Here is an 18720-nt window from a genome sequence, read left to right as displayed (position 1 = left end):
CCGTGGGGAGCATCCTGGGTGGGGAGCATCCCGGGGCGGCCGTGGGGAGCGTCCTGGGTGGGGAGCATCCTGGAGTGGCCATGGGGAGCAACCTGGGTGGGGAGCATCCCGGGGCGGCCCTGGGGAGCATCCTGGGGGGGGAGCATCCTGGGGTGGCCGTGGGGAGCATCCTGGGTGGGGAGCATCCCGGGGTGGCCGTGGGGAGCATCCCAGGGTGGCCGTGGGGAGCAACCTGGGTGGGGAGCATCCTGGGTGGGGAGCATCCCGGGGTGGCCGTGGGGAGCATCCTGGGTGGGGAGCATCCCGGGGCGGCCGTGGGGAGCGTCCTGGGTGGGGAGCATCCTGGAGTGGCCGTGGGGAGCATCCCAGGGTGGCCGTGGGGAGCAACCTGGGTGGGGAGCATCCTGGGGCAGCCCTGGGGAGCATCCTGGGTGGGGAGCATCCTGGGTGGGGAGCATCCTGGGGTGGCCATGGGGAGCATCCCGGGGCGGCCGTGGGGAGCATCCTGGGTGGGGAGCATCCCGGGGCGGCCGTGGGGAGCATCCTGGGTGGGGAGCATCCCAGGGTGGCCGTGGGGAGCATCCCGGGGTGGCCGTGGGGAGCATCCCGGGGTGGCCATGGGGAGCATCCTGGGATGGCTGCAGGGAGCACCCCAGGATGCCGGGATGCAGTGAACGTCCCGGGAGGCAGCGAGCATCCTGGAATGCCACGGGGAACATTCCAGGATGACCACGAGGAGCATCCCGGGATGACCATGGGGAACATCTCAGGATGGATGCCGCAAGCATCCCGGGGTGCTGGGATGCAGTGAATGTCCTGGGATGCTACGGCAAGCATCTTGGTACAGCTGCAGGGAGCATCTCGGAGTGGCGGGGGGTGGACACCTCCAAAGGAAGCTGCTGATCTTTTGCAGGGGGGGGCAATTAAATAAGGCAACCCCCTAGCAAATGCCCAACAGGAAAGAAAAACACCCACTTCCTTTCCGATTTTATTAATTTCTTTATTAAAGCCTGATACAGATGTTGATTTATTAATTTCTTTATTAAAGCCTAATGCAGGTGTGTGGGGAAGGGAAGAAAAAAAACCCTGAAGCTCGCGATATTGTTCATTTCAGACACATCATGAATAAAACTAAACCAACCCAAACAGGAGGCAGCACAGCCCTGGGCATGGCCGCCCCCCCTCTGCCATCCCCCACGCTGGTTTTGGGGTCCCCCCTCACTCCCAATTTATGCAAAAAGGAGAAAATTCGCAGCCTGATCAGGTGCGCTGCACCCTGGCTGGATCTGGCCCTTGGGTCTGACCCAGGCAGGATCAGCCCCAGCAGAAGGGATGCTTTTGGGATGCAGTTTGGGAGCAATCCTGGCGGAAATGGGGCAAGACGTGGTCAGCAAGCAAGGGAAAAATCAATTAAAAACTACATAGATTTAATTGAAATGCTAAAAAAATAAAGAGGAACGATACCAACGCTAATTCATCAGCTAAACGGCACTGCCGGACTGGTCCATAGAGTTTAGGCCCTGACCTGGATCCTTTAAAATAAGCCTTTCTAGAAAATTGTAAATTTTTATATAGTTTCTCTCTAGTATATACACACACACGCACACGGCCCCCGCTGTGGGCGGGAGCACAATCAGCCTTTAGAAATAAATTACAAACTCCCCCAATTGCTAGCATCAAATATACAGATTACTCCTTGCAGCTGCTTTTTTTTTTTTTTTTTTTTTTCCCTAATTTTTTTCTTTTTTAAGGTGCTTTTTTTGAACTTTTTCGTTGATTTTTGTTTGATTCTGAGTGAATCCTACCTGCAGAAGCATCAGCATAATTTTTTTCTTTGGTGTTTTTAGCGTTATTATTATCTTCATTGCAAATATATAAACGCTCTCACTGGACTATTTACATCCTGACCCCGGGAGATGCTGGGAGCAGCTGGGAGCGCAGCGGAGCAGCTGGGGTGCTCTCGCTGGAGCGAACGATGGAGAAAAGGGGAAAAAGGGCTCTGTGGGGAGAGGGGTCTGTCTCAGCTTGTGCTCGTTAGCACTGAAAGTTCATCTGGGGAAGCGGGACTGGGCGGGGGGGGTGTCCCCAGGGGGAGGCAGCGGGGCTGGGGAGAATGGGGGGAACCCCGTTCCGCCGTGTCTCCATCCCTGCCGTGTCACCCCGTCCCTGCCTTCCTCCTCTCTCTGGGCTCCGGCGTCTTCCTCCAGCTCCATCCTGTGCTCGCAGGCCCAGGGTGGCCTTGGGGACAGGATGGTGACACGAGGCATGGGTCGTCCCGCCCTGCCACGGGGTGTGGGGTGGCCCGTGGGGACCCTCCCCCCCACCAGCCCAGGCAGCCTCTTCCCCAGCGGGTAGCAAAGTGCGGGTGAGATCACACCATCCAAAATATTTAAAAAAAAAAAAAGGATTAAAAAAGGTGGGAAAAAAAAAAAAAAATAAAAGCTCCATTCACAGGGTGCGCAAGTGGGGACTGGGGCTCTGGGGCTGTGTCCCCAAGTTCTCCCCTGTCACCCGGGATGGCAGCAGTGGGCTGTAAGCAGGTGGGGGGGGCCAGGGGGGCACGGGGCCATCCGGGGGGGGGGACGGGTGGCAGCGAGCCCTTAGCTGGGCATCTGCACCTCGTTGTACACATCTACGCCCTCCGTCTCTTCGAAGGTCACCACGGCGTCATCTGCGTCCAGCTGGAGGGACGGGAGAGGGTGTGAGGTGGGATGGGGATGGGGACAAGGACAGGATGGGGACGGGGGTGAGGATGGGGACAGGGATGGGGATGGGGACAGGGTGGGGGTGAGGATGGGGACAGGGATGGGGATGGAGTTGAGGATGAGGATGGGGACAGGGTAGGGATGGGGATGGGGACAGGGTGGGGGTGAGAATGGGGACAGGGATGGGGATGGAGTTGAGGATGAGGATGGGGACAGGGATGGGGATGGGAACAGGGTGGGGATGGGGATGGGGACAGGGTGGGGGCGAGGATGGGGACAGGGATGGGGATGGAGTTGAGGATGAGGATGGGGACAGGGATGGGGATGGAGTTGAGGATGAGGATGGGGACAGGGTAGGGATGGGGATGGTGACAGGGTGGGGACAGGAAGGGGTCAGCAGTGGGGACAGGAGTGAGGACAGGGACAGCGATGGGGATGGAGAGAGATGGGGACTCGGATGGGGTATGGGAATAGGGGCAGGGATGAGGCTGGGGACAAGGACAGGGATGGGGATGGGGATGAGGATGAGGATCAGAACGGGGCAAGGACAGGGATGAGGATGGGGACGGGAATGGGGTTGAGGGCACAGATGGGGCTGAGGATGAGGATGGGGACAGGGATGGACACAGGGACAGGCACAGGGATGGGGACAACACCGCGGTGGCTCCCAGCCCATGCCAGGGCGACGTACACATTTGAGCTCGATTTCCTGGAAGATCTTGGGCAGCAGGAAGCGCCGCAGGGGCACGGTGAGGATGAGGATGAAGGGCAGCGCCAACGAGGCCTGGGTGGACTTCACTGCCCAGAGCAGCGCGAGGACGACGATCTGGGTGAAGGTGAAGAGATGCATCCTCCATGTCTTCACCTGCGGGACGAGGAGCCCAGTGTGGTCAGGGCGGTGGGTCCAGCACCCTGCACCCTTCCCGGGGTGCTGGGGGGGGGGGGGGGGGGGCGAGGCAGGACCAGCGGCCCAAAGAGCCCAGAGAAGGTCAACGCTGAAGGAGGAGGCTCCTTGGGGAACCCCAAGCAATTGCAGGCAGCACCACGGGGTGCTACAGCCCAGGACACCCTCAAGGCCACAGCCACCGGGCTGGGTGACAGGGGGCTCACTCACCCGGGTGACGTAGGGCTCTTTGGGGTGGTACTTGGGTGGCATCAGCAAGAGCAGGATGCGGTCGAAGAGCTGGATGCCAAAGAGGGAGGTGACGCCCATGTAGAGGAAGATGCCAAAGAGCACGGCCAGCGGGACGTACTTCAGGATGGGCTCCATGAGGATGGAGACGCCTGCGGTGGAGGAGGAGGGGTCAGGGGAAGCTGTTGGGGGGCACCCAGCCCTCGCTGCCCAGGTTGGGGACACACACACACACACACACACACGTGTCCCCAGCTCACCGATGAGCACGGCCACCAAGAAGCCGCTGATGCGTTGTTCCTTGACCTCCAAGATCTGGGACTTCTCTCCGGGAGCGGTGGCTTTGTTCATGACGGTGAGGGCGTTGGCGTGGGTGATGGTGCGGACGGTGGTGGCACTGAGCCAGGGCATGCCGAAAAGGGCGGCCAGCCCCCCCATGGCCACGATCAGCAGCAGGTCCAGGTGGAAGCCGGAGCCCTTCACCAGCTTCCTCTCGGGCTTGCTGACGATGAGGCTGCCGGGGACAGAGGAGGAAGAGTCAGTGGTGGGTGGTTCCATCCCATCCCTGTCCCACCCCCGGGCACCCCCACAGCCCTCCCCTCCCTCCCTGGACCTCCCCCCCCTAACCCCTGCCCCGTCCTCACGTGGTGATCTGCGTCTCGAGGAAGATGAGGATGAAGACCAGGAAAGCGGGCAACACGGAGGCAAACATCATCCAGATGGGGAAGTCGTTGTCCTTCCCCAGGGGTTTGATAAACCAGCCCCGAGCAGACGAGTTGGTGACCTCCAGCCCTTTGGGGACATTCAGTTTCTGGATGGGAGCAGAAATGGGCGAGTGAGGGGACGGGGCACAGGGACAAGCCCCCAGGTCCACATCTCCTTGTTGGGGATGCCTGTTTCCCCCCGGCCCCCCTGCCCCAGCCCTGCCCTCCTGCTGCTCCCGGACCTGCGTGTACGTGTCCTTGATGAAGAAGTCGGCCAGCGCCATGATGAAGATGGAAATGGGCACCCCGAAGTCCCCGATCAAGCGCCGGACCTGTGGGGACACCGTGACCGCATTAAACCCGCCTGTGTCCTCCACCCCCTCCCCCCCCCACGTCCCCACCAGCAGCAAGCTCTAGCAAAGACCTCTGCAGGAGCATGCAATGAGTTTGCAGGGTCTCAGCCAGCCCCTTTCGGGAAACTGCACCCATCGAGCCCCCGTTTTGCTCCGGGGTCCAGTGGGGTGGATGGGGGATGCCACCATGCCCCCCCCCCTCCTCCCCATCCTCACCTTGCCAGGCAGGAAAGAGCTGTTCTTGAACTTGCGGAGGAATAAGGCCAAGAAGAAGGTGCCAGCCATGAGGACGAGGGACAGCAGCGCCGTGTTGGGCTCTGGCACCTTGGGCTGGACCGTGGGCTGCACGTTGTAATGCCGCTGTAGCGGGTGATCCTGGAAGATCTGGGGAGGGAAGGGGAGAGGGTCAGGGAGGACGGGATCCCCGGTAGCGGGTGGGGATGGGGGATCCCCCTGGACCCCTCCTGCCATGCCGGGAGCCCCACAGCACCGTCCCGGTGGGTGCATGGGTGCAGGGTGCGCGCCAGAGTGTGCGGAAAGGCCGGGATTTTGGCATACGGCAAGCAGGGGGGTTATTTTTAGGCTCGGTTTTCTCCACGCTCCTTTGGAAACGGGGCAGGAGCAGGGGCTGGGTGGCATGGAGGGGACGGACGAGCGTGACCCCGCTGAGGACCACGTGTGACCCAGGGTGTTTGGGGCTGCGCCGAGCTCGTAGAGGGGTGCACGGGGGCACCTTGGTGTGATGGGGGTCCAGGGTGTGATGGGGCAGGTGTCCTGCCTGTCACCTCTCCACCACCAGAGATGTCCCTGTGGGCACCCAGTGCGTGGGGTGACACTGTCCCATCTCTACCAGCCAGCCCAGGAAGGGTCTGAGCCAGGGGATGGGGGAAGAAATCGGGGTTCTCTGATCAGTTCCTAGACAAGGTTCCTAGACAGCCCAGGTGGGATGTCTGCCCTAAAATCCTCCCCCCCGTGGAGAGAAGCACAAACTGCAAAACACCTGGGAAGGGGGGAGAAAATACTGGGAGGCGGGCTCCATCCCTCGCCTGCATCCCTTGCCCGGCTCCCACCGTTTCTATGGAAACCCGGGCGATGACCACAATCTGCAGCCCCTGCCCCCTCTCTTCCCTGCCACGGGACCCTCGCGCCCCTCACCGTGACGAGCTTGGAGAAGGTCTCGTAGATGAAGATGAGGGAGATGAGGAAGGAGAAGATCTCCTGGGTGTAGCGGGACAGGTAGCGCACCAGGAAGCTGCCCTCGCAGGCCACCACCACCAGCACCATCAGGATCAGCCAGAAGCCGACCCAGACCCGGCCCACGATGTACTCCACGCCATAATTACTGCAGAACTGGGGAGCCAGAGGACACAGCCCCGTGAGCCCCCCCGTGAGCCCCTGGCATGGGCACCCAGGTGGGCCGGACCCCGGGGTCCCCACGGTGGCCCTGCCCCTCCTTGACTGGGGTCTGGGGGGGGGGGGGGGTGTGCTGGGACGGGGATGGTGGCACCTCGGTGCGGCAGGAGCCCTGTGGGATCGCCCGCTGGGCAGCACCCCAACGGCAGCACCCGCCTGGTGTCACCCATGTGGCACCAGGGGCCCGGCATCACCCGGGTGCCACCACCCGGCCGGCTCGACCTGCACGACATCGCCTGTGTGCCGTCGCCCGCGGGCGCGGCGTCACCCACGCGGCGTCACCCACGTGCCGCCCCACCAGGGTCACCCCTCATGTGCCACCCTCACCAGTGTCATCCATCACCCGCGTGACATCCCTTCCTGGCGGCACCCCGTGCCTCTGCCAGGGCTGGGGGGGGGGGGACACCACGAGCCCGCTGTGGGGACCGCCGGTGGCGGGTGGGGGGCACTCGGGGGTGCAGGGTTGGGGGGGGGGGAGGAACCCACTGAATAGAAGGCTTCCTCGAAGACGAGGAGGGGCCCCGAAAAGCCGACGACGAGCAGAGGCTGGGCGCTGAGGAGGCTGAAGAGGACGCACTGCACGCAGGTGGAGATGAGCAGCTCCGACACCCCCATCATGCCGTTGGTTTTCTCACCTGGGGGGGGGGGGACACACACACAGAGCCAGTGGGTGCAGGGCGGGGGGACACACAGCAGCACTGTGTCCCCCCCTCCCCACACTCCTCAGCACCAGGATTAACCCCCCAAGGAGCATCCCCCAGGGGATGATGCTGAGAGCGGTGGCACCCCGCTCCCCCAGCCCCGTGCCCGTCCCCCGGCGTGTCCCCAGCCTGTTCCCCCCCCCCCCCCCCCCCCCCATTACTCAGCAAGCCTCCAAAGGTGACAGCAGGTGACAGCGCTGCGAAGTAGATGAAGATGACAGCAGCCAGGCACTGGGGGTTGAGAGCGTCCTTGATGTCGCTGAGATATTTGGGGTACCGGCGGCGGATGTCCCGCACCAGCCCCCCAAAAGGTCGCTTCGTCCTGCGCAGGGGGTCGTCGTCCTCTGGCGCCGGCTCCTCCAGCCCTGGGGACACAAGCAGAGGGTTGGGGAGGGGGGGGGGGGACACCCACAACGACCCCACGTGCAAGGAGGGGGGTGGGGTCCTGGCAGCCATGGGGACAGGGGATGCGGGGATGGGGGGGGCCAGGGTGGTCCCCGCCGTACCCAGGTCTTTTCGGAAGCCCTCGGCCGGCGCTTTCTTGGCGCGCTGGTAGCGGTGGCGGAGCAGCTCGTGCTGCAGTGGCACCAGGCTGCTGAGGAGCTGCTGGTCGGGGGTGTCGGTGGGCGGCAGGACGATGCTGGCCTCCAAGAAGTCCTCCACCCCCTGCAGCAGGTCCTGGTGGCCCTCGGCCAGGTAGGCGTCCTGGCGAAAGACCTGTGGGGTGGCCCCGGGGGACAGGCGCTCAGCCATCTCCAGCACCCTTGGGTGCTGCTGGGCGCCCAGGCGGCCCCTGAGCATCCCCGCGGGGATGGGGCATCGTGGGGAGAGGAGGACATGGGGACGTGGGGGCATGAGGGTGGGGACACAGGGGCTTGGGGACATGGGGATAAAGGGGGACATGGGAACGTAGGACCACAGGGACATGGTCGCCTGGACACATGGGGACACGGGGACATTTGAACTCAGGGGCCTGGGCACATGGGGACACGGGAGCGTGGGGCCACAGGGACACAGAAGTGTGGGGACAGGGATGCACAGGGACATAGGGACAGGGGTGGACGTGGAGCTGGGGACATGGGGACAGGGGCGCATGTGGACATGGAGACCCCGAGGGATAAAGACACGGGTGCTTGGGGACAAGGGGACACAGTGGCATGGGGACAGAAGGACACGAGCACTGAAGGGGACGTGGCATAGGTGTTAGAGGGTGCAGCCTCAGCGCTGGGGACTTTGGGGTGCTCAGCGGGGCTGGCACCCTGGCTGGCAGTGGCAGTGGCAGGGGTGGTGGCCGTGGTGGTGGCAGGGGAGCCGTACCCTCTCGGACATCATGGTGGCAACGGCGCGGCCGATCTCGTGGTAGCTGATGTGGGGGCTGTCAGGGCCCAGGACCACGAAGAGGAAGCGGACGGGTAGGGGCACGTGGAGGACGGTGTCCAGTGTCACCGCGTCCTTCAGGCGCACGAAGGCCAGCATGGGCTGCTCCAGGAAGGCTGCGCAGCCTGGGGGGAGGACGGGATGGGACGGGGGTCATGGGGGGGGCCAGGCACAGGGACACGGGGCGCGGGGACACAGGAGCACGGAGACACGGGGGACGTGGAAACATGGGGGCATTGGGATACGGAGAGAAGGTGACAGAGGTGTGGGGACGGGGGGCGGGGATGGGGACGGGACAAAGGGAATAGTATAGGGGCACAAAGGCATGAGGACACTGAGGCACAGGGACACAGGGACATGGGGACACAGGGACAGGTGGGCAAGGGTGCACAGGGACATCAGGGCATGGGGACACAGGGGACATAGAGACATGGGGGCATGGGGGCACGGGGACATCGGGACACAGGGGACATAGAGACATGGGGGCATGGGGGTACGGGGACATCGGGACACAGGGGATATAGAGACATGGGGGCATGGGGGTACGGGGATATCGGGACACAGGGGATATAGAGACATGGGGGCATGGGGGTACGGGGACATCGGGACACAGGGGATATAGAGACATGGGGGCATGGGGGTACGGGGACATCGGGACACAGGGGACATAGAGACATGGGGGCATGGGGGTACGGGGATATCGGGACACAGGGGATATAGAGACATGGGGGCATGGGGGTACGGGGACATCGGGACACAGGGGATATAGAGACATGGGGGCATGGGGGTACGGGGATATCGGGACACAGGGGACATAGAGACATGGGGGCATGGGGGCACGGGGAAGTGGAGAAATGGGCTGTGAGGACAAGGGACATGGGGACACGGGGCAGCACTGAGCGGCAGCAGGCGGCGGCGAGGGCTGAGGAGGGGGAGAGTCAAAAAAGGTGCAAGAAAGGCAGCGAGTGAGCGAGCAGGCAGCAACAGGCAGATGCCAAAGCTCCCCCCTGCGCACCCCGGCCCCGCACCCCCCGCCCCGGCCCCACACCCCCTGCCCCGGCCCTGCACCCCCCGCCCCGGTCCTGCACCCCCCGCCCCGGTCCTGCACCCCCCGCCCCGCTGCCCACTCACCCACGAGGACCAGCGTGGCCTCGGCATCCGTGGGGACCTTCTCAGGGAGCTGGGGGTGGGCGGCTCTGCTCGAGCTCTGTGGCGGGCAGACGGGGATGAGCCAGACATCCTTGGTGGCCGTCCCCCTCCGTGTCCCCCGCCATCCCCTGCGTGTCCCCCTCTGTCCCCTGCGAGCCCAGCCCCCCCAGTACCACCCCCGCCCCACCCCACGGCAACGCCTCTCCTGCGTGCACACGTATGCACATGTGTGTGCAGCCACGTGCGCGCACACACCTGCAAGTGTGAAGGTGTGGGTGTGCACACGTGTGCACATGCGTGTGCGCCCATGTGCGTGCACACGCCTGCACGTGTGAAGGTGTGGGTGTGCACACGTGTGCACATGCGTGTGCGCCCATGTGCGTGCACACACCTGTACGTGTGAAGGTGTGGGTGTGCACACGTATGCACATGCATGTGCACGCCTGCACATGTGAAGGTGTGGGCATGCATGTGCACGTGTGTGTGCACACGTGTGTGAGGGCGACAGAAAGCAGCGTGCGTGGGAGGTCGGCGGGGGGGTGTGTGTGTGTGTGTTCGTGCCCGTGCACTCGTGCATGCTCGTGCCTGTGTGAGCACGTCTGCCTGGGTGTGCAAGCGTGCACGAGTGTGTGTCAGCGGGCGCTCCCCGGGGACGCACAGCACGGGGGGGGGTCCCCGCAACATCCTGCACCCCGTTCGGTGTGCAACCGCCTCACGCGTGCGCGCACACGTCTGTGTGTGCGTGTGCAACCCCTTCCCCACGCCCCCCCCCCCAGCAGCCCTCCCCACGCCCTGCCCGGACCCAGCACCCCTGCCCCCGAACCCCAATGCCCCCCCCGGCCCCCCCGCCGCCCCCCCAGCCCCTCTTGCCTGCTCGGCCCCCGTCAGCCTGTGCAGCTCCAGGGGCTTCTGCTCCCGCAGCAGCGGCTGCTCCGTCTCTGCCTGCCCCGCGCCCGAGCGCTGCAGCAGCGCTGGCGACAGGGTCCCCACCGACTCGCCCTCTCTGGGGTGCCTACAGCAGCACGGGGGGGGGGGGTGGCATCAGACAGGCCAGCACCACTGACACCCACCCCGAAAACCCCAAGGGACCCCCAAAGTGGGCTGGGAGGCAAACCCAAAACACAGAGGGGCTTTTCCACCCCGTGCCGGGCTCCAGTGGGACTCGCTGGGGTGGGATCCAGCCCAGACCTTGGGGTGCCCCCCACCCCCCCCCACACCCCCAGGAGCCGTCAGCCCTGGCCGTACTTGTGCTGCAGCAGCAGAGTCCTCAGGATGTCTTCCCTGTCCTGCGGCTTGATCTGCCCCTGGAAGATCATCTGGTCGATGAGAATGTAGGCGATGGCCACCAGCGAGTTGGCCGCCACGTCGAGGAGCATGATGCCTGCGGGGACAGCACTGTCACCGGCCAGCAGGCACGGGGTCCCCACTGCCATCCCGGCCCCAGCCGGTGCCCCCACCTTTGGGCAGAGCCCGTCGGATCTCCAGGAGGCTGCGGTAGGTCAGGAAGGAGAGATGGGGCTGGCCCCACTGCCTGGCTTCCTGGAAGTCCTCCTCCAGCTTGAGCCAGTGGCCAGCCTCCATCCAGCACAGCTCCTTCGTGGTGTCCATGACCAGCTCATGCAGCTCCACGTAGCCCTGCAGCCGGAACCAAGGGGGGTGTCAGGGTCCCCTCCAGCCACACCAGGGACCCCCAAGGAGATGCAGAGCTGCGGCTCCCACGCTAGCATCCCCCCCCCCCGTGCCCTGGTGTCCCCAGGGTTTGGTGTGAGCTTGGTCCTGGGGTGATCACCGCCTGCCCACCCCCAGGAATGGACAGGGAATGGGGGTCCCCGGGGCAGCACCCACCTCATGAGTCTTCTGCTGAGACACAGGCCTCCTGCTCCCCACCGCCTCCAGGTCCACATCGGTCAACGACGGAGCTGTGAGCGGAGCCACCAACGCGTTAGCTGGTCCCTGCCCCAGCCCGCACCCCGAGGTCTGTTGGAGCGGTGTCCCCCGTCACCCCCATCCCAGACCCGGTTGGGGTTTCCTGGATGTGTCCCCTGCTCCATCACCCCCACCCCGGTTGGGACTCGCCGGACCTGTCCCCCATCCCACTGTTCCCATCCCAGACCCGGTTGGGGTTTGCTGGATGTGTCCCCACTTCTATCACACACACACACCCCCCCCCTTAAACCCAGTTGGGGTTTGCTGGCGGTGTCCCTCCATCACCCCCCACCCACCTCCAGCCCCTCGCATCTCCGCAGCCCAGCTCCTGGGGCAGGGTGACAGTCTGGGGACATCACCAGGGCCGAGGCCGCCCTGCCACTGCCACAACCCCGACCCCAGCACCGAGCACTGCCACTTGGACTGGGACAGGGACAGCACATCCCAGCCAGACCCCAGAAGCTCGAGGTGTCCCCGTCCCCCCGCCTACCTGCAGCCCCCCCCGCGCTCCCCATGGCCCCGCAGGCTCCAGCCCTATAAAGTGGGGGCCGAGCCCCACGCCCCGCGGCCGCCCTGTGTGCACCGTAAATCCCGGAGCGCTTTGCCTTTGCTGACAGTAAACACCAGCGTGGCTCCCGCCCACCCGTGGCCCCCCCAGTGCCGGGGACAGGTTCACCCCGTCCCCCTTCCGCTCCCACCAGGGACCACCGCGGTCCCCTCGCTGCCCCCCTGCCCGGTCACCCGGCGGGGTGATGCCTCAAGAGCCGCATCCTGCTCTGCTGGCTGAAGGATGCTGTGCCCACGGGAGTGGGGACGGGGTGCGTGTCCCCCCCGCCAGCCTCCCCGACGGCGTTGGCCGTGGCACGTGGGCACGAGCCTGTCCTCGTCCCGGCCCGCTGCCGCCGCCACCAAGCCGCCCGGCGCCAGCCGGCGTTCGGCCCCAAGTGGTTCTTGTCCTCACCCCAAACAAAGACTTTATTTATCCTCAATCAGCGGGCGATTACGGACAAGCGGCAGCAGTCACCCCACAGCGTGCCCTGACGCCTGGGTGACGGTCACCCCACGGGTGACAGGGACAGGGATGGGGGCGGCAAAGCCGAAAGCGACGGAGGGCTGGGATGGGGAGGGTGAGGGAGGGGGGACACCGGGGCTGGGTTTTGTGTCCCCCCCCCCCCCGCCCCGTGCCCCTGCGGTCACTCACGCTGCCCTCCGCCACGGCGGCTCGCCTGTCCCGGGGGGACCCCGGCCGCGCGCCTCCTCCCATCCACGTCATAGCATCCCCGGCGGCTGGGCAAATACTGGCTGCAAAACACACACCGCCGGGACAGGGGGGTCAGCGCTGGGCACCCGTGGGTGCTGGCAGCCCCCCCTCGCCGATGCCAGCCGGGCAGGCGGGGCAGTGTCCGGCCCCCTCCCCGATTTGGGGGGACTCACCGCAGGGGCGTCAGCTCCTCGGCTCTGGCCCTCCACGTGTGCAAGGGGGACGCGGTGCCGGCGCCGGCCCCTGCGCAGAACAGGCGGCAGCGTTACGTCCCCCTGCCCACCCCCCCACCCCCCCCCGACCTGCGTCACCCCAAACGGGGACCCGAGGGTCTGGATTCCAGGAGCCGTCGAGGCCCAAGCACCCGCTCGGGGTGGCAGCTCCGAATCAACCGAGCTCCAGGCAAATGGATGCTCCGGGGCACACAGACCCCTCCAAACTCCCCTCACGTCCCTCCCCGGGGGCTTTTTGGTCGTGGCCTCGAGGACCCCGGGTGTCCCCGAGCTTGGCCCCATCTTGGGCACCCACAGCTCGGGTGCCTCATCGGCGTCGGGGCCTGGGCAAAGGGTGTTGCTGCCTTTGGGTGATGCGACCCCCAGGGCTGCGTGTCCCCACCTGACCGAGCGAGCCCCGCTGCCTGTGCAACGCCTGCACCCGTGCAACAAGCCCGTGCAATGCCTGCACCTGTGCAACAAGCCCGTGCAATCACTGCAAGCATGCAACGTGCCTGTGCAATGCCTGTACCGGTGCAACACGCCCATGCAACGCTGGCACCTTTGCAACACACCTGTGCAACGCCTGTACCTGTGCAACATGCCTGTGCAACGTCTGCACCCGTGCAATATGCCCAAGCAATGCTGGTACCCATGCAACATGCCTGTGTAACACCTGTACCCATGCAACATGCCTGTGCAGCGCCAGCACCCGTGCAGTTCTGGCAACCATGCAACGCCGGTGCCCGTGCAACCTTGACACTCATGCAGTACGTCTGTGCGACTCTGGTGTCCATGCAACACCTCTGTGCCTTGCTGGCACCCCTGCAACATGGTGCCGGTGCAAGATGGGTGCCCACGCAATCCGTGCGACACCGGTGCCCGTGCAGTGCTGGCACCTACACAGCACCCATGCAATGCTGGTGCCCGTGCGACACGCCTGTGCCATGCTGGTACCCATGCGCAGCCGGCGCCCATGAAACTCCAGCGCCCATGCAACACGCGACCTCGAACCGCCGGTGCCCCTGCAATGCTGGCACCCACCGGGCACCGCTTCCCGTGCAACGCCATCCCCTTGTGCAACGCCATCATCCGTGCAACGCCATCCCCTTGTGCAACGCCATCATCCGTGCAATGCCATCCCCTTGTGCAACAGCATCACCCATGCAACGCCATCCCCTCATGCAATGCCATCGCCTCAGGCAATGCCATCCCCTCATGGAACACCATCCCCTTGTGCAACGCCATCCCCCTGTGCAACGCCATCCCCCTGTGCAACGCCATCCCCTCATGCAACGCCATCCCCTTGTGCAATGCCATCCCCTCATGCAACGCCATCCCCTCGTGCAACGCCATCCCCCTGTGCAACACCATCACCTTGTGCAACACCATCACCTTGTGCAACGCCATCCCCTCATGCAACTCCATCCTCTCATGCAACGCCATCCCCTCGTGCAACGCCATCCCCTTGTGCAACGCCATCCCCTCATGCAACGCCATCCCCTCATGCAACGCCATCCCCCTGTGCAACGCCATCCCCTCGTGCAACCCCATCCCCTCGCGCAACGCCATCCCCTCATGCAACACCATCACCTTGTGCAACGCCATCCCCTCATGCAACTCCATCCTCTCATGCAACGCCATCCCCTCGTGCAACGCCATCACCTTGTGCAACACCATCCCCTCATGCAACCCCATCCCCCTGTGCAACGCCATCCCCCTGTGCAACGCCATCCCCTCGTGCAACCCCATCCCCTCGTGCAACGCCATCCCCTCATGCAACCCCATCCCCTCATGCAACGCCATCCCCTCGCACAATGCCATCCCCTCATGCAACCCCATCCCCTCGTGCAACCCCATCCCCTCGTGCAACGCCAGCCTCTCCGCAACGCTGGCGACTCTACGCCGCCGGCGCCCGTGCAACGCCATCCCCCACGCAACGCCGGTGCCCAGCGTCCCCCAGCGCCCCCAGGGTGCCACTCACTGCTCATCTCCCCCAGCGACAGGTGGGAGCCCTTCATGTCGGGGTCTTCGTAGCCCTCGGGGTCCAGGCTCCTCCTCATCGTCTCCTCGTAGGCCTCCTGCGGGACAGAGAGAAGGGGGCTCAGCGGGGACCGGTACCCCCCAGTGCCTCGCCGGGGCCGTGCCGGGGGTGGGAGCCGGCCGGGGTGCAGCGGCAGAGCCAGGGCTCGGGCCCGGGTCTCCCTACCTGGCCGGGCCCCTCCATGGCCCCGCGCTCAGCCCCCGCTGCGTCCCAGCAAACAGCCCGGCGGCACCATAACCCGGCACTCTGCGGCGTCGGGGCGGGCGCGGGGGGGAAAGGGAGAGAAAATATGTTAGGAGAGAGCCCCAGGCCCGCCCCCCCCCCCACCACCCACCCGGGATGTGGGGTTTGTCCCCTGGGATGGGGTCAGGGCAGGACGCCGGGGCCGTTCCCGCAGCCCCCCTGTCTGCGTAACCCGCTCCCCGTGGGACGGGAGGTTCCCGGGGCCGGGGGTCCCCGGGGAAGCGGTGCCGTGTCCTGCTGCCACCCGGGATGGGAACCGACGTCAGGCGACGACGGCAGAGCCCCGGCAGCTTCCCACCAGGGACACGGCAACCCCCCCACCCGTGCCCACGCACGCCGGCCGGTCCTGCCGTGTCCTGCGTCCGGGGGGCAGGTTCCCCCCCTGGACCCACGCGCACGGGTTGCGTCCCACACACGACCCTGCGCGCGGGGGTGGGGTCCCATAGAGACCCACTCATATAGGTGGGGTCCCACGCTGCAGCACTCAGCGCCACCAGCAAGCCCCCCCCCGCCCCCCAGCCCCTGGCAGAGCGCTGGGGTGAGGAAGGGGAAACTGAGGCACAGCTGGGCTCATGGGGACATCCCAAAGCGGGACCGCGCAAGCACTCCGTATGGTGCGTAGCTGGGGGGGGGGACACACACAACACCCAGCTGCCCCCCCCCCCGCCCCTCCCCAGCATCCAAAGCCTCTGCAGCCCCCCCCGGGCGGTGGGGGGGGGGGTGCTTGGAGGTGGGAAGGGGCAGTTTGTGCCTGCACCCCCACCCCACACCCCGTTGTGCCCCCTCCTCGGGGGTTGCCCCCCCCCCTTCTCCCCCCGCCGTGTCCCGTCCCCCCCCCGCAGCTGCCCCGGGGCCGTGCTGGGGGACAACCGCCAGGGGGCGCCCTGCCCCTGCACACCGCCCTCCCCCCCCCCCCCCCCCCCCAAATCCTTGGGGCACCCCCGGAGGAACCCGGGCCCCCCATCCCCTATAACCCCCCTCCATGACCCCTCACCTGCCCCCCCCAGCCCAGACCCTTTAGAGTATGGGGGGGTCCTGCCCCAGGATCCTACACCCTCCTTGCTCCAGCCCCCCCACACCATGGGGGCCCCCCAGGTTGGGGTGATGGGGACCCCAGCTGCCCCCCCCCCACCCCAGACCAGCGACCCCACAAGGAGGGGAGATAATGGGGGTGGGGGGGAGGCTGCAATGTCAGGGCATGGAAGGTTTTAGGGGGGACCACCCCCCCCCCCCACCTCCCCCTTCGATCTCACCAGGGTGATGCAGGAGGTCGGGGGGGGCCGCGGGAGCCGGGGGGTGGGGTGGGGTGGGGGGGGTCACAGAGACCCCGCTGGGGCTGCGGGAGCCGCGACGAGGCCACGGGAACCACGGCTGGCTCCGGACACGGCCTCCTCCTTCCTGCCCCGCCTGGCCCCGCGGCCCCCCGGCCCCCCCAGGCCGGCCTGTCCCGGGGCCCCCCCGGCCCCCCCACCCCCCCCCCCAGGCCCCACCAGCGGCTCTTGCATCAGCCCGGTGTGCCGGGCTGCGCCCCACTGATAACGCCCGGCTGGCGTCAGCCCCCACCCCGCTCCCCCCCACCCCCCCCCCCCCACCCCGGCGCTGACCCAGCGGCGCCCCGAGGCCGGGGTGAGGGGCTGGGGGACCCGCGGGGCACTGGTCACCCCACGGCCGGGTCACCCGGACCTGCCGGATCCATCCCTGTGCCACCCTGCACCGTATGGAGCCCATACGCTCTACACTGTGTGCGCGATATAGAGCCCGCACCTCGGCCGGGGTCTCCTGAGCACAGCATAGAGCCCATACGTCCCGCGCGATACACCCCGTGCGCACGGAGCCCACACCTCCCACATCATGTGCATGGTATGGAGTCCATACATCCTGCACTGTACACCCCATGCGTGCTGTACAGAGCCCGTAGCTCCTACGCCACGTAGCCAGCGTGCTCAGTATAGAGCCCATACCTCCCACACGATGCGGCTAGCGTGACTCAGGACTGGACTCACACCTCCTACACCGTATACCCAGCACAGCTCAGTATAGAGCCCATACCTCCCAAAGCGCACATCACACCCACTCAGCATGGAGCCCATACCTCTCACAGCATCCACGCAGGGTGGCTTGGTGCAGGACCTCCCTCCCACAGCAGGTACTCAGTATGGAGCCCATACATCCCACGCCATCCACGCAGCGGGGCTGGGATCCCTCATGCAAGCAGTTCCCAACGTGGCTCAGTATGGAGCCCATACATCCCACTGCATCCACCCAGTGTGACTGGGATCCCTCACGCAACCAGTCCCCACTGTGGCTCAGTATGGATCCCATACAACCCACTCCATCCACCAAGCGTGACTGGGATCCCTCATGCAACTGGTTCCCAGTCTGGCTCAGTATGGATCCCATACATCCCACGCCATCCACGCAGCGTGGCTGGGATCCCTCATGCAACCAGTCCCCACTGTGGCTCAGTATGGATCCCATACATCCCACTGCATCCACGCAGTGTGGCTGCGATCCCTCACGCCATGGGTTCCCCCCACGGCTCAGTATGGATCCCATACATCCCACGCCACCCACGCGGGGTGGCTCAGCTCCCTCCCCCGTGCAGGCACCACCCTGGCTCAGCACGGACCCCAAACCCCCCTGGCCCACAGCACCTCCCCCCCCCTCCCCCAGCCCACCCCTCTGACACCCCCTCCAGACCCCACCCCACGCCGGGGGCACCCCAGGGCGCTCCCCCCCCACACCCCCCCCCCCGCACCCCCCAGGGATGCCCCGAGGTGCCCCCACCGCCCCCCCTCGCCCCACACCTACCCCTGGGGTGGCTCCACGACCCCCCAGCCCTCGCCGCCAGCCCCTGCCCGGGGCTCTGCCTGCTGCTGCCCGCGGGGGAACGCACCCAAATGTCCTGAGTCACGCTCCCCTCCCTAATCTCCAACCCCTAAAGCTCCCCCCACCCCCCCACACCACCCCTCCCGGGGCCCCCCCCATAAACAAGGTTATCGGGGCGCAACATCTTGCAGCACTCAGGTCGGGCCCTGCCTGCGCCCCGCGACCCTCCCCAGCCGCTCGCTCGGCCCCGCAACCTTCCCCGGGCCCCCCCCGGCCCCCCGCTATCTTGTTCAGGAGGCTGCGGGTGTCCCTGCAGGGAATCCCTGGGAACCCTCAGGCTGCCCCCCCCCCCCCCCCCCCTTTTCACGTGGGGTTGGGGTTTTCTAATTTAAAAAAAAAAAAAAAAATTGAAAAAAAAAAAAAAGGGGGTTCCTGGGGTGGTTCCCCCAGGGGGGGAGGCGGGAGGTGCCGGCGGGGATTCTGTCTGTCCCCTGGGATCGCCGATCCCGGGGTGTCCTGCGGGGAGGTGGGGGGACGGTCACGGCTGCGCCGGTGCAAGGGTGGGGGGGGGATGTGCGTGTGCGCGTGTGTGCACACCCGTGTGCGTGTTTGTGTGCGCGTGGGCGTGCAAGCGTGCGCCTGCGTGCGTGCGTGTGCATGTATATGTGCGC

The 18720-nt window shown here is 65.9% G+C and overlaps 1 protein-coding gene across 6 annotated transcripts; it reads right to left on the bottom strand.

Annotated features, from left to right (window-relative positions):
• Positions 1–1410: 1410 nt before the first annotated feature.
• SLC4A1 (solute carrier family 4 member 1 (Diego blood group)) lies at positions 1411–18129 on the bottom strand. Of its 6 annotated transcripts, XM_042787460.1 has the most exons (22): positions 18032–18116; positions 15143–15223; positions 14918–15014; positions 12895–12964; positions 12662–12762; positions 11380–11453; positions 10992–11169; positions 10780–10915; positions 10405–10546; positions 9517–9592; positions 8326–8510; positions 7515–7725; positions 7170–7373; positions 6794–6942; positions 6050–6244; positions 5111–5278; positions 4784–4873; positions 4482–4648; positions 4098–4351; positions 3820–3989; positions 3397–3570; positions 1411–2681 (listed from the first exon to the last, which is right to left on the bottom strand). In XM_042787460.1, exons 2-22 carry the CDS (start codon positions 15158–15160, stop codon positions 2601–2603), a joined length of 2940 nt encoding a protein of 979 aa, XP_042643394.1. In that variant the 5' UTR covers positions 15161–15223; positions 18032–18116; the 3' UTR covers positions 1411–2600. The 6 variants fall into 6 exon arrangements, with proteins under 6 accessions (XP_042643394.1, XP_042643390.1, XP_042643391.1 ...); XM_042787456.1 differs by having other exon boundaries at positions 7170–7725; positions 18032–18117; XM_042787457.1 differs by lacking the exon at positions 15143–15223 and having other exon boundaries at positions 7170–7725; positions 18032–18129.
• Positions 18130–18720: the final 591 nt, after the last annotated feature.

The sequence above is a fragment of the Tyto alba genome, unplaced genomic scaffold (assembly GCF_018691265.1).
Source record: "Tyto alba isolate M040663 unplaced genomic scaffold, T.alba_DEE_v4.0 Super-Scaffold_12, whole genome shotgun sequence".
Lineage (NCBI taxonomy): Eukaryota > Metazoa > Chordata > Aves > Strigiformes > Tytonidae > Tyto > Tyto alba.
Note: the sequence above shows the minus strand (reverse complement) of the source record. Positions and strands in the feature narration are given on the sequence as shown.